Below are 15,371 nucleotides of genomic sequence, written 5' to 3'. Positions count from 1 at the left end.
GACAGTTTTTAAAAATTCAAACAATATGAAAGATACAAAGATGAAAGTAAAAATCATCAAAACTCTGAACATTCAAAAAGTGGTTTGATAACATATCAGTGACTATCCTTTCAGACATCTCAGACTCTATATAATATTTATGTAGTTTTGTGTATGAAATGCTACAAAAATGAGACTGCATATGTATTATTCTACACCTTGCTTTTTAAACTCAGTATCACATTCTAGGTCTTTCATGGTCAATAAATAAAGTTACACATCATCATTTTAGTGAATTTATAGTATTACTTTTTATAGCTTCTCAATGGTGTACATGGTCTTCCCAGGTGGCTCGTAGCTAAATAATCTACCTGCCAATGTGGGAGATGCAGGACACACAGGTTTGATCCCTGGGCTGGGAAGATCCCCAGAGTAGGAAATGGCAACCCACTCCAGTATTCTTGCCTGGAAAATTCCATGGACAGAGGAGCCTGGCAGGCTACAGTCCATGGGGTTGCAAAGTATCAGACACGACTAAGCAACTGAGCATGCACACATGAATGATTTACAAAATCAGTCCTCATTGATAGATATGAAGGTTATTTCCAATGCTCCACTGTTATAAGCAGTACTGGTATGAACAATCTTGAGCACAGAGAGGCTTTTTAAGATTTAAGAGCATAGGGGTTCATAAGTTAGTGAATGAGGGAGTTAAGTCATTCAGTCATGTCTGATTCTTGGTGACCCCATGGACTGTAGCCCACCAGGCTCCTCCGTCCATCGGGTTTTCCAGACAAGAATACTGGAGTGGATTGCCATTTACTTCTCCCGAAGATCCTCCCAACCCAGGGATTGAACCCAGCTCTCCCACATTGTAGGCAGACACTTTACTGTCTGAGCCACCAGGGAAGTCCACTGGGGATGCATAGGGGAGGGACAAATTGGGAGACTGGGATTGACATTTACACACTGTTATGTATAAAATATGCAACTAATGAGAACCTACTCTATAGCACAGGAAACTCTACTCCAGTTCAGTTCAGTTACACAGTCATATCCGACTCTTTGCAACCACATGGACTGCAGCATGCAAGGCCTCCCTGTTCATCACCGACTCCCAGAGTTTACTTAAACTTATGTCCATTGAGTCGGTGATGCCATCCAGCCATCTCATCCTCTGTTGTCCCCTTCTCCTCCTGCCCCCAATCCCTCCCAGCATCAGAGTCTTTTCCAATAAGTCAACTCTTTGCATGAGGTGGCCAAAGTACTGGAGTTTCAGCTTTAGCATCATTCCTTCCAAAGAAATCCCTGGGCTGATCTCCTTCAGAATGGACTGGTTGGATCTCCTTGCAGTCCAAGGGACTCTCAAGAGTCTTCTCCAACACCACAGTTCAAAAGCATCAATTCTTTGGCACTCAGCTTTCTTCACAGTGCAACTCTCACATCCACACATGACCACTGGAAAAACCATAGCCTTGACTAGACAGACCTTTCTTGGCAAAGTAATGTCTCTATTTTTGAATATGCTGTCTAGGTTGATCATAACTTTCCTTCCAAGGAGTAAGCGTCTTTTAATTTCATGGCTGTACACACATTGGATTATGATTCAAACTTTAAAAGGAAAGAAATTTTAATACATTCCCAAGTAGCTCAGTTGTAAAGAATCTCCCTGCTAGTGCAGGAGATGTAGGAGACACAGGTTTGACACCTGGGTCAGGAATATTCCCTGGAGTAGGAAATGGCAACCCACTCTAGTATAATTGCCTGGAAAATTCCATGGACAGAGGAACCTGGAGGGCTACAGTCCTGTGGTTTAAAGAGTTGGACATGACTGAGCACGCGTGCCACGCCACACCACAGCAACTAAACAACAACAGCATGGATGAACCTTGAAAACACTATGCTAGGTGAAATAGGCCCGTCACAGAAGAACAAATACTGTTTGATTGCAGTCAATTAAGATACTTGTGTAGTAAATTGTAATCAGTTCCAAAGACACAGAAAGTGGAATGGTGGTTGCCAGGGGCTGGAGAAGGACGGAATGGTGAATAATTGAATAAGAGGTATAGAGTTTCAGGTTTGTAAGATGAAAAAAATTCTGGAGATGCATGGTGGTTGTAGTTGCACAACACTGTGAATGTCTGCACTGAACTATAGACTTTAAATGGTTAAAATGATACATTTTATGCTATATGTATTTTAACAAATTAAAAATTAATTAATTTAAAAATGGTATACACAATGTGATAATGATCAAGGGATCAATCCAAGAGGAAGACACAACAATTATAAATATCTGTGCACACAACATAGGAGCACCTCAATACATAAGATGAACACTAACAGACATAAAAGGAGAAATTGACAGTAACACAGTAATAGTAGGAGACTTTAACACCCTACTCACACCAATGGACAGATCGTTGGAACAGAAAATTAATAAGGAAACACAAGTCTTAAATGATATATTAGATGAGATGGATCTCATTGATATCTTCAGGACATGCCATTCAAACGCAGAAGAATACACCTTCTTCTCAAGTGCACATGAAACATTTTCCAGGATAGACCACATCTTGGGTTACAAACCAAGCCTCAGTAAATTTAAGGAAATTGAAATCTTCTCTGACCACAATGCTATGAGACTAGATATCAATTACAAGAAAAAGCTGTAAGAAACACAAACACATGGAGATTAAACAACACATTTCTAAATAACCAATGGGTTACTGAAGAAATCAAAAGGAAAATAAAAAAATTTTAGAAACAAATGACAATAAAAACATGACAATTCAAAACCTATGGGATGCAGCAAAAGCAGTTCTAAGAGGGAAGTTTATAGCAATACAATCCTACCTCAAGAAACAAGAAAAAAATCAAATAGACAGCCTAACTTTACACCTAAAACAACTGGGAAAAGAAGAACAAAAAAACCCCCAAAAAACAGAATTAGTAGAAGGAAAGAAATCATAAAGATCTGAGCAGAAGTAAATGAAAAAGAAAGAAACAATAGTAAAGATTAATAAAACTAAAAGCTGGTCCTTTGAGAAGATAAACAAAGCTGACAAACTGTTAGCTAGACTCATCAAGAAAAAAAGAGAAGAATCAAATTAACAAAATTAGAAATGAAAAAGAAGAGATTACAGCAGACAATGCAAAAATACAAAGGATTGTAAGAGACTATTATGGACAACTATGTGGCAATAAAATGGATAACCTGGAAGAAATGGACAGATTCTTAGAAAAGTTCAGTTTTCCAAGACTGAACCAGGAAATGGAAGCTGTGATCAAAAATCCCCCAAAAAACAAAAGCCCAGGACCAGATGGCTTCATAGGAGAATTCCATCAAACATTTAGAGAAGAGCTAATGCCTATCCTTCTAAAACTCTTTCAAAAAATTGCAGAGGAAGGAACACTTCCCAACTCATTCTATGAGGTCATCACCCTGATACCAAAACCAGATAAACACAACACAAAAAAAGAAAACTATAGGCCAACATCACTGATGAACATAGATGCAAAAATCCTCAACAAAATTTTAGCAAACAGAATTCAGCAAAACATCAAAAGCTCATACACCATGATCAAGTTGGGTTTATTCCAGGAATGCAAGGATTCTTCAGTACATGCAAATCAATCAATGTGATATACCATATTCACAAATTGAAAGATAAAAACCATATGATAATCTCAATAGATGTAAAAAAGCCTTTGACAAAATTCAGCACCCATTTATGATTAAAACTCTTCAAAAAATGGGCATAGAAGGAACCTGCCTCAACATAGTATGATAAGCCTACAGCAAACATTCTCAATGGTGAAAAACTGAAAGCATTCCCCTAAGATCAGGAACAAGACAAGGGTGTCCACTTTCACCACTATTATTCAACATAGTTCCAGAATTCCTAGCTACAGCAATCAGAGAAGAAAAAGAAACAAAAGGAATCCAGATCAGAAAAGAAGTAAAGCTCTCACTATTTGCAGATGACATGATACTGTACATAGAAAACCCTAAAGATAATATCAGAAAATTACTAGAGCTAATCAGTGAATTTAGCAAAGTTGCAGGATACAAAATCAATATGCAGAAATCACTTGCATTTCTATATACTAACAATGAAAAAAATCAGAAAGAGAAATTAAAGAATCAATCCCATTCACCATTGCAACATAATTAAATTTCTAGGAGTAGACTTACCTAAGGAGACAAAAGAACTGTGTGCAGAAAATTATAAGACATTGATGAAAGAAATCAAAGATGACATAAACAGATGGAGAGATATTCCATGTTCCTGGGTAGGAAGACTCAATACTGTGAAAATGACTATACTACCAAACACGATCTACAGATTCAATGTGATCCCTATCAAAGTACCAATGGCATTTTTCATAGAACTAGAACAAAAAATTTCACAATTCATATGGAAACACAAAAGACTCTAAATAGCCAAGTAATCTTAAAAGTAAAAAATGGAGCCAAGGAATCAACCTTTCTGAATTCACACTACTCTACAAACCTACAGTCATCAAGATAGTATGGCACTGGCACGAAAACAGAAATATAGACCAATGGAACAAGAGAGAAAGCCCAGAAATAAACCCATGCCCCTATGGGTACCTTATTTTTGACAAAGGAGGCACGAATGGGGCAAAGACAGCCTCTTCAATAAATGGTGCTGGGAAAACTGGACAGCTACATGTAAAAGAATGAAATTAGAATACTTCCTAACACCAGAAACTAGAAAACTCTTAGAGGAAAACATAGGCAGAACACTCGATGACATAAATCAAAGCAAGATCTTCTACGACCCACCTCCTAGAGTAACAGAAATAAAAAGAAAAGTAAACAAATGGGATCTGATTAAACTTAAAAGCTTTTGCATAGTAAAGGAAACTATAAGCAAGGTGAAAAGGTAACTCTCAGAATGGGAGAAAATAATAGCAAATGAAACTGACAAAGGATTAATTTCCAAAATATACAAGCAGCTCATACAACTCAATACCAGAAAAACAAACAACCCAATTAAAAAGTGGGGAAAAGACTTAAACAGACATTTCTCCAAAGAAGACATACAGCTGGCTAACAAACACATGAAAAATGCTCAACATTGCTCATTATCAGAGACATGCACATCAAAACCACAATGAGATATCACTTCACACTGGTCAGAATGGCCATCATCAAAAAGTCTACAAAGAATAAATGCTGGAGAGGGTGTGGAGAAAAGAGAACGCTTTTGCACTGTTGGTGGCACTGTAAATTGATACAGCCACTATGGAAGACATATAGAGATTCCTTGAAAGACTAGGAATAAAACCACTATATGACCCAGCAATCCCACTCCTAGGCATATACCCTGAGGAAAACAAATTTGAAAAAGACACATGTATCCCATTGTTCACTGCAGCACTATTTACAATAGCTAGAACCTGGAAGCAACCTAAATGTCTATCGGCAGATGAATGGATAAAGAAGTTGTGGTACATATATACAATGGAATATTACTCTGTCATTAAAAGGAACACATTTGAGTCAGTCCTAATGAGATGGATGAACCTAGAACCTATTATACAGAGTGAAATAAGTCAGAAAGAGAAAGATAAATATCATCTTCTAGCGCATATATATATATGGAATCTAGAAAAAGGTACTGAAGAATTTATTTACAGGGCAGCAATGGAGAAACAGACATAGACAATAGACTTGTGGAGATGGGGAGAGAAAAGGAGAGGGTGAGATATATGGAAAGAGTAACATGGAAACTTAAATTACCCAATGTAAAGTAAATAGCCAGCGGGAATTTGCTGTATGGCTCAGGAAACTCAAACAGGGGCTCTGTATAAACTTAGAGGGGTAGGATGGGGAGGGAGGTTCAAAAGGGAGGGGATATATGTATACCTATGGCTGATTCATGTTGAGGTTTGGCAGAAAACAACAAAATTCTGTAAAGCAATTATCCTCCAATAAAAAATAAATACATTTAAAAAGTGAAAACAGTATATACGATGTGAGATTTAGATTGAGTTTTATATTTTTCTTTATGGATGGTAACTGTTGAACAGAATTTGTTGAAAAAAGCTATCATTCCTTCATTGAACTGCTTTTGCATCTTTGCAAGAAATCAGTTGGACATATTTGTGTGGATGAATTTCTGAGTTCTCTATTCTGCGAGCTTCCCTGATGGCTCAACCGGTAAAAATTCCTCCTGCAATGCAGAAGAAAGAGGGGACACCTTCAATTTTTCCTGAAAAAAATAGTCATGCAGTGCCTTTTCTTCTGCATTCTGTTCTTTGAGGCAACCACAGAGCCCCACCCAATTTCAAGGGAAGGGGAAATAGAGTCTATCTTGTGAGGGGGTGTGGCAAGGGTTTTGAAGAGCTCGTGGGACCAGATATATTGCTGTGGCCATTTTTGAGAATTCATTCAACCGCAGCAGAAGCTTGTCATGGTTAAATCTCTAAAGCTTGTAAGTGGTTCAGAATTCTTTCTGACTCCAAAGCCCTGATTCTGATCCAGATATTCCTCTTACTTTGTGACTGAAAACTATTAACAGCAGATTGTCAATTCCTTTTTAGTCTCTAAACAAGTTCTTATGAGCACTGCTCATTTTCCTATAGAAAGACCACACATGAACTACTATCTTTAAAAGGTATGTAGATACTATTATTGGAGAGGAAATGACAACCCACTCCATCCAGTGTTCTTGACTGGAGAATCCTGGAGATGGGGGAGCCTGCTGGGCTGCCATCTATGGGGTCACACAGAGTCGGATACGACTGAAGTGACTTAGCAGCAGTAGCAGCAGATACTATTGTGGCTTCCTCAGTGACTCAGTGGTAAAGAATCTGCCTGCAATGCAGGAGACACAGGTTCTATCCCTGGGTCAGGAAGATCCCGTGGAGGAGGGCATGGCAACCCACTCCAGTATCCTTGCCTGGAGAATCCTATGGACAGAGGAGCCTGGTGGGCTACATGCATGCAGATACTCATACTGGGCTGCATTAGGCAGTGATTCATTTTAGAGCATTTTTGCATTCTTGGTAGCTTTTTGTTTTTTTAATTTAGCAGTGCTGGTCTTAGAACATGGGATCTTTCATCCTTGTTACAGCTGTGGGACATTTAGTGGCAGCCTGTGAACTCTTAGTTGCAGCATGTGGGATCTAGTTCCTGACCAGGGATCAAACCCAGGGCCCCTGCATTGAGAGTGCAGAGCGTTAGCCACTGGACCACCAGGGAAGCCCTTTGGTGGTTTTTAATCCATGGAAAGGGAGTAGTGTTTTCCAGGAAGCAGACATCAGAGAGAACACAGCACAGGAGGAGAACCACATAGACGGCAATGTCTGGAGGGGAAGATGGGAAAGCAGATCTGTGAGAGATGGGCTTTAAAAGTAAGCAGGGCTGTGCCATAAGCAGGCAAAGAATTTAGACCCTGTCCTGAAGCTGATGAGCGCCAACCATCGAAGTATTTTAAGTCAGGAAGTGATGGGGTCCAGATTTGGTTGACGTGGATGAGGGTGAGAAATGTCATATGAAATGTCTTCTGACCTATTAAACAAGAAGACCTATTAATGTCTTCTGACCTATTATCTCTTTCCCAAGATAAACTCTAATTTTCCTCCTTTTCCTAAATTTCAGACTTTAAGACCCATTTAATTGCTGTTGTTCATTCGCTAAGTGATGTCTGACTCTATGTGACCCCATGAACTGCAGCACTCCAGGCTTGCCTGTCTTTCACTATCTCCTGGAGTTTGCTCAAACTTATGTCCATTGAGTCGGTGGACTGTTAAACCAAATTAATTGGCTACTAACATAGATAAATTGTTTACATCCAGTGAGGTAACAGAACAGAAATCTTGGCTAGGTGAATGTTAATGAAACACTGTAAAGAGTTATAATGCAATAAAATACACTATAGTAAGCATAAGTGAACTTGTTTTGATGATTCAAAAATCACTTTAGAATCCCAAAATAGTTCACCATCTATTATTATTATTATTCTACATACTCATGTTTAAAGCACTTAAATTTTATAAGGAATTTTCATATGTTTTATCTGACTATAATCTTCATGATCATTCTGTGCAATGGGTATTATCATCCTCACTTAATAGATGAAGAAATGGAGGGTCAGAAAGGTTATTTGCCCAATACTATAAAGCTTGAGTGTGGCTGAGCTTAAACTCTACATAGCTGTCTCTATACCTAATGACAATCAGAAATTATTGTTCAGTCCTAGAGAGACAACCTGCAGGCTGTATCCTACTGATATTTGAATGAACCTTGAAACTGGTCCCTAATAAACCTCAGAGAAGGCAATGGCAACCCACTCCAGTGTTCTTGCCTGGAGAATCCCAGGGACGGAGGAGCCTCGTGGGCTGCCATCTATGGGGTCACACAGAGTCGGACACAACTGAAGTAACTCAGCAGCAGCAGCAGCGGCAGCAAACCTCTAATAATAAATCCCTAATAACAAGACTTTTTTCGACTTTTGTTGTCAAAAGTGTTCACTGCAGAACTAGACTGCACTGAAGTTCCAGTTAAGGGTTGTTAGGATTCTGGATAACTGAGTTTATTCTGTTTTCTTAATTTGTTATATTTAGATCCATACAGTCAAGAAACTTCATGAAAACTGATAAATTATTGTCAATCTCAAAGGTTAATTTAGCTTCTTTATTCAGGCTGACATAAAGTGGGCACTTGCCGTATATTAGATTTGATTTAGAGTTGTTTTCTTTTTTTAGGGTGGTTTTTTAAAGATAATTGTTTTTCTTAAAAATATGATTTCACAAAAGGACTGGAAACGTATCTTAGTTGACAAGGAATAATATGAAATCTCTTTCACATCTTCTTTCCTTTCCCTCTTTAATAAAAGATTAAAAACAGTTTAGAATATCACATGTACAGGTGACAGAGAAACCTTATTTTTTGCCCTTTGGAACATTGGCATTGTTGCAGAAAAACACAACCTGTATTATTTACCACCCATGCTGCATATGTTTTTAATGTCGTATTTGTGAACAAGAAAGCATTTGGAAGAAATTACACAATTTTTAAAAATCATTATTGTCTCCATATATTTCCGTGGCTGGTTTCTTTGATGTTTGGGGTTCTACTCAGTGCAAAGTGGTTTTACATGAGCCTGTGACCCTCAAACAGCTCAGCAGCTGTGGAAGGAGTGAATTCATTACACAGGGTTTAATTTGCCCTTCACTGAGATATTCAATTTCCGTTGCAAGGGCCTTGTTCAGTCACATAGTATCTGACCTGGCAATGGCAGCTTAGCAACCAGGTGGAGAGAGCCTACCCCATGCAGGCTTTGGATGCAGGGAACAGGGAGTGTTAATTATTTACAGTGGTGGATTACCACTGAGGCTGCGGAAGTGGGCCTGGGCCATGGTCTGCTGGAGCCAATGGCCTTTTCATGCAAAGCGCACCCAGACTGTATGTTTATCTGAGGGCCTGAAAATACACTGGCTTAATTATGCAACATTTCTTGGTGGGTAGAAAGCAGTTTGTACAGCTGAATGATAATTAAATTTAATCTAATAAATCAATCCTTATTCAAATGATTAATTTTCAGAGTAGTCATAAGCATTTTAAGTTCCACAAAAATAAAGCTACTGTCAAATTTTAAATACTACATGCAATATGTCTGGTCTCCTACTAATATGATCAAAGGCTAATATTAAACTAGGCATGCAGAGCCCCCACTTAAGTCATACTTGAGAGTGAGAGACATTTTCATTATAATTAATAACAAAAATGTTAAAATCAGAGAGTATTACCTAGGACAAAGAGGAAACACTATGGCTTCTCTGGCGCATGAGAGTATGCACCTGAGACCAAGCAAGAAAAAGAGGCAACATTTATTAATCACTAACGACATGCCAGATGTTTTACATCTGTTTACACTGCCTTTGTAGGAGGTAGGTATGATTATTAGCCCAGTTTTACAGATGATGTAACCCACTCTTGGGGGACAGAACAGCTGGATGATAAAACTGAGTTTAGGACTCAATTTTGCTAGGCTTTCAAGACCCCCTTTCTTTTCACTACACTGTACACTAGATCAAAAGATCTAAGTGCAGAAAAAGAAGACTGGGTTGATCCACAGTGGGGAAGGAAGGGGCAATAGGGGAAAGGGCTGGAGCCATAAGAACTGGAAGGAGCTACAGCAGGGAACTCCATTTTCACTGACACTCAATATTTCTACACCTTCAGTCAGAGTTCCCAGCTTGGGAACTGAGCCCCAGCTGTATTCTCTGATGGGATTCAGCAGGTCTGACCTTGTCTGCTACGTGGAGAGTCTGAGCCAGAGAAAAAAAAGCATTTGCTGGAGAAGTTGAGGAGTCTTGGAGAGAAGGTATCCCCAAAATGAAGGAGGCAGCACAGTGAGTCTGCGCAAATTCCAAAGTCTCGGAGGCAAAGGGAAGAGAGCGTGCTGGGTGGTCTGAGACTCACTCTGTGCATCCTCTTTCCTTCCCTCTCCTCTTCCATGGGTACCAGACCTGCATCGAGCTCTGAAGGTTCTCCCTCGCGTCTCCTGCTCAGCCTCCCAGTAAATCTCTTGCACATCTAGTCTTGCCTTGGTGTTCACTTCTTGCTGGACCTGAACTAACACAGGTCAGTAACCTGAACTAACAATAGGCATTGACCCAGCATTTTCCCCTCTGTCACAGGCCATCAGCATCTCTAGCATATTGGGAGAAGGGAACCTTTCAGGGCCTGGTGGTTGTGAGCTTGTTTTTAAACATACGACTCTACCTTCTTCCCAGGGACTACAGAACACACCTGGAGGGGCTTCACAGAAGGGTGAAATACCTGATTAGCAGGTGGGGCAGGATCCCGTGAAAAGTGGGCTATAGCTGTTTATGTGACTCCATTGAAGGCCTTAGGCTGGTGAGATGATGAGATCTGGAAAACTGAGGTTATAAACACACAATAAAAATTTCACAGTGAACTGATAATAACTGCTTTCATAGGCAACATGAATCCCATGTTTAGTTTCAATAGCATGAATATTAACAATCATATTGTATTTAAAAATTAGATAAAATAGTAGCAAAACATTTACTGCTTGCTGTGTGCCCTACCATGCTAAGCTTTTTACTTGATAACCCTAAGGGAGACGCTTATTCAGTATCTTCTGTGCTAAGAAAACCCCACTTTTGTTTGAGACAACAATATGCCAGCTCCAGGCAATGGATTTTGTCACATAACCACGACACTCCTGTTTTCTCTGTAGTCCCACCTTCTTCTTTTGTACTAAGAGGTGACCACAGGAAACTAAAGCAAAAGTCATCTGGGGTTGAAGAGGGGGCTGGGTTAGGAAACACAGTCTAGAAGACTGCAGGGCAAAACCCTTCACCGTCTTCAGATCCTTGCTCCAATGTTGCCTTCCCAGTAAGACTTACCCTGAACACTCTGTTCAACTCTATTTGTTGTTTAGTCACTAAATTGTGTGCTACCCCATGGAATATATAACCTGCCCCGCTCCTCTGTCCATAGAATTTCCCAGGCAAGAATACTGGAGCAGATTGTCATTTCCTTCTCCAAGAGACCATCTTGACCTAGGGATCAAACTCACATCTCCTGCATTGGCAGGCAGATTTTTTTTACCACTGAGCCTCCTGGGAAGCCCCTTTCAACTATACACTTCAATTTAAAAAAAAAATTTTTAATGTAGAGTCTGGTACATAGCAAGTACTCAACATATTTTTTTTCCCTTTGAGAGAGCATATGAAAATAAAAATGGGAAATTACTACAGAAAGCACAGACTATTGAGCACAAATACCTGGGTTAGGACCAAGCCTGGCATGTTGGGTGGAAAGAGGCTGCCATGATGGTGGAGTGACAAGGGGAGGAGAAGGAGAGATGAAACCCAGATAACAACAGGAAGTCTGACCACATGAGCACTTGCAGGTCCAGGAAAGCCTTTGGCTCCTACCCTGAGTTAGCTGGCAAGCTGAGGAGGAGCTCTGAACAAAAGAATGACAGCCACTGGCTTCCACTGAAAACCACCACCTGACGGCTGTTGAGAGAGACTGAAGAGAGACCTGTTAGGAGATCAATGCGACAATTCCGCCAGTGATGCAGGTGGCTTGGACCATGGTGGGAACAGTGGGGAAGGAGAGATGTGATCAGGTTCTGGGTGTATTTTGAAGGTGTGATCAAAAGAATTTGCTCATGGACTGGCCATGAATTGTGAGAGAAAGAGAGAAATGAAGGATGACATCAAGACTTTTGCCCAAGCAACTTGAAGCAAGGTGACTAGAGGACGGTGGGAAGGAAGCATGGATTTTGGAGAGAAATTCAGGGACTCAATTTTGGTCATGTTTAAATATAACATGCCTACTATACCCCCAGCCTTCCTCAGTGGCTCAATGGTAAAGAATCTGCCTGCAATGCAGGAGACATGGGTCTAGAAGATCCCCTGGAGGAGGAAATGAAATCCACACCTGTATTCTTACCTGGAAAATCACAAGGACAGAGAAGCCTGCTGGGCTACAGTCTGTGGAGTCACCAAGAGTCGAACATGACTGAGCAACTGAGCCTGCACGCATTATACACCTAAGTAGAGACATTAAGTGCTCAAGTGAATATACAGCTCGATTTTACGGGAAAAGTCCCAGCCAGGTATGGAGGTTGTATGTAAAGCTATGAGACTGGATAGATTCAGCTAAGACCTGAGTGTGGATTAAAAATAGAAAGAAAAAAAAGAAAGAAAAAAAATTCAGGCACAAAGTTGAGTCCCTGGGACATTCCAATTACGACACTAACATGTGCTGGACACCATCACTTATATGCAGGTGTTCATTTGCTCTTATAAAATTTTACTCCACAGAAAGAGAATGTTTCACAGCAGTAAGTCATCTGGCCAAAGGCACTCAGACATGTGCTACTACTTACCTGACTTTTGGTAAATAACTTTGAGTTTTACTTCCTCTAGCAATTTAACTTATAAATCTTGGCATCATCCTTTGTCTTCCCTACCTCATCCAATCAGCCTTTCATTTTTATTTTAAGCTTTGGGACAGGGTGTCCTAATCTTTTACCTTGAACTATCATGACTGTCTCCTGTTAGGATTTCCTGCCTCAAGGCTCTCCCACTCTAACCTGTTCCTTATCTTCCTGAATATAAAGCTGATCATGTCACCTTCTTGCTTAGCCCTTCCATTAATTCCCCATTATTTGCAAACTCTAATCCAACTTCCTTTGCTTAGTTTACGGGAGCCTTCACCATCTGGCTCCAAGTCTCAGCTCCAGTCTCATCTCCTGCTATTTTCCCTGCAACCCACCTCCCACGCTGGTCACTTTCCTTTGATGTTGAACCTGTTGTTGTTTTTTTTTTGCAGGGGGAGGGCACTTGGCATGTGGGAATCTTAGTTCCCTGACCAGTTATCAAACTCGTGCCCCTTGCAGTGGAACTGTGGAGTCTTAACCACTGGTGTGTTCAGTTGCTCAGTTGTGTCCAACTCTTTGTGACTCCTTGAACTATAACTCACTAGGCTCCTCTGTCCATGGGATTCTCCAGGCAAGAATACTGGAGTGGGTTGCCATTTCCTCCTCCAGGAGATTTTTCCCACCCAGGGATTGAACCTGCATCTCTTGTGTCTCCTGCATTGGAAGGTGGATTTTTTTTTTTTTTTTTTTTTACCACTAGCACCGCCTGGGAAGCCCTGGACCACCACAAGGGAAATCCCGTGTGTGTGTGTGTGTGTGTGTTGAATCTCTTACTGAGACACATTAAGCTCTTTCACAGCTCATTTTAACCAGATACTGACTAGAAGACAGGACAGTGTACACCATCTCATTCCATACTTCTGAGGGAGACTTTCAACTTTCCACCGTCAAGTATAACGTTTGTTGTAGGATTGTTTTAGATACCCTGCATCCAGTTAAGGAGGTTTCCTTCTTTTTGTAGTTGCAAAGAATTGACTGTTTTATCGTGACTGGCTGTTGAATTTTAGTGACTGTTTTACTGCGTTTATTTGGTATCATAAATTCTCTCCTTCGGTCAATTGTTGATTTATTTTCTACTGTTACATTGGGCTTCCCAGGTGGCGCTAGCAGTAAAGAACCCATCTGCCAAAGCAAGAGATGTAAGAGATGCAGGTTTGATCCCTGGGTCAGGAAGATCTCCTGGAGAAGGGCATGGTAACCCACTCCAGTGTTCTTGTCAGACATGACCAAAGCAACTGAGCACTACCGTTACACTAACTTTCTATTTCCTAGATAAGCTCAGTGTGATCTTCATACGTTACCCTTTTCAGTGTATATTTCAGGATTCAATTTACTAATATTTTGTTTAGCTCATGGCCTGATAATCTGTGCTGTGGCCCAGTGGGAGCATTTTGTGGAGATGTGACCAAAAACAACCTGATAATTAGAAGCAAAGTTTGATTTCCTCTTCTGGTCTGGGATCTGGGGCTCTGAATAGATGCGGGCTGAGGATTGAGTGTGGATGTCTTAAGCTCTGTAACACTACAGGAAAATGAAAGCTTCATTATCAACACCTTTTATATTCAGTACAAAGTTTAGTACATATTCAGTCCCCAAACTGAAACAGATCTTATTGCCTAATTCAAAAGTTTTAATTGTAGTGAGATAAAAACTTAATATGTGCAAGTAAATCTTTTTAATGTTTATTTTGCAAGTTCACCTTACATGAAAAATAATGAGCAGAAAGAAAAGTCCCACAGACCCCCAAAACACCTCTACAGAAAACTTTTCTATATTAATTCCATGTATGACATTGATTCTTTCTCTTTGTTTAGACCCAGATTGATGAGGATGTTCTTCTCCAGTTCCAAATAACTCTCGTAGTCCATTTTCAACTCAGCCTCCAATTGTTCTTTTGACTTCTGAAACGTTTTCTGGGGGGGGGGGAGGGGGAAAGCAAATCATTTGTATAAAACTCTGACAGCTAGAGATACCAAAGGCTGAAGGAGGCTATTCCCTTTTAAGATTTTGATGTAGACTTTTAAAAGCCCTTATTGAAGTTGTTACAATGTTGCTTTTGTTTTACCTTTTGGTTTTTTGGCTGTGAGGCATGTGGCATCTAGCTCTCCAACCAGAGATAGAACCCCACACCTCCCTCCACTGGAAGGCAAAGTCTTAACCACTGGGCCACCAGGGACGTCCCATGGAAGGGACTTCCATTATTTCTGAAGGGCTGGACTGGCTGCTGTTCTCCAGAAGGGCTCTGTGGGGCAGGGGGCAGGAGGGCATCTCTTGCATAGTCGGGGAGAGGGGCTGCTGACCCTGAATAGGAGGGGCACAGCTCAGCAGAGTAGTGTGTGCAGTCTCAAGGTATCTCCTAGTGGTGGGGCTGATCAAATTTTGTGATGGACTGGATGTGGGCTCTCAGGGGCAGAGGGAATCCAGGCT

The 15,371-nt window shown here is 40.5% G+C and overlaps 1 protein-coding gene across 2 annotated transcripts in view; it reads right to left on the bottom strand.

Annotated features, from left to right (window-relative positions):
• Positions 1-14,604: 14,604 nt before the first annotated feature.
• The window catches only part of DNAI3 (dynein axonemal intermediate chain 3), a 94,292-nt gene continuing 93,525 nt past the window's right edge, over positions 14,605-15,371 (bottom strand). Inside the window, exon 23 of one of the 2 annotated variants that reach the window (XM_027971598.2) lies at positions 14,605-14,857. In XM_027971598.2, the coding sequence (XP_027827399.2) occupies positions 14,714-14,857 (144 nt within the window). In that variant the 3' untranslated portion in view covers positions 14,605-14,713. The remainder of the gene's footprint in view (positions 14,858-15,371) is intronic. The other variant, XR_009596811.1, reaches the window with a different exon arrangement.

The sequence above is a fragment of the Ovis aries genome, chromosome 1 (assembly GCF_016772045.2).
Source record: "Ovis aries strain OAR_USU_Benz2616 breed Rambouillet chromosome 1, ARS-UI_Ramb_v3.0, whole genome shotgun sequence".
In the NCBI taxonomy this organism is placed as follows: Eukaryota; Metazoa; Chordata; class Mammalia; order Artiodactyla; family Bovidae; genus Ovis; species Ovis aries.
The sequence above is the reverse complement of the archived record's forward strand: the minus strand, read 5'-3'. Positions and strand labels throughout refer to the sequence as shown.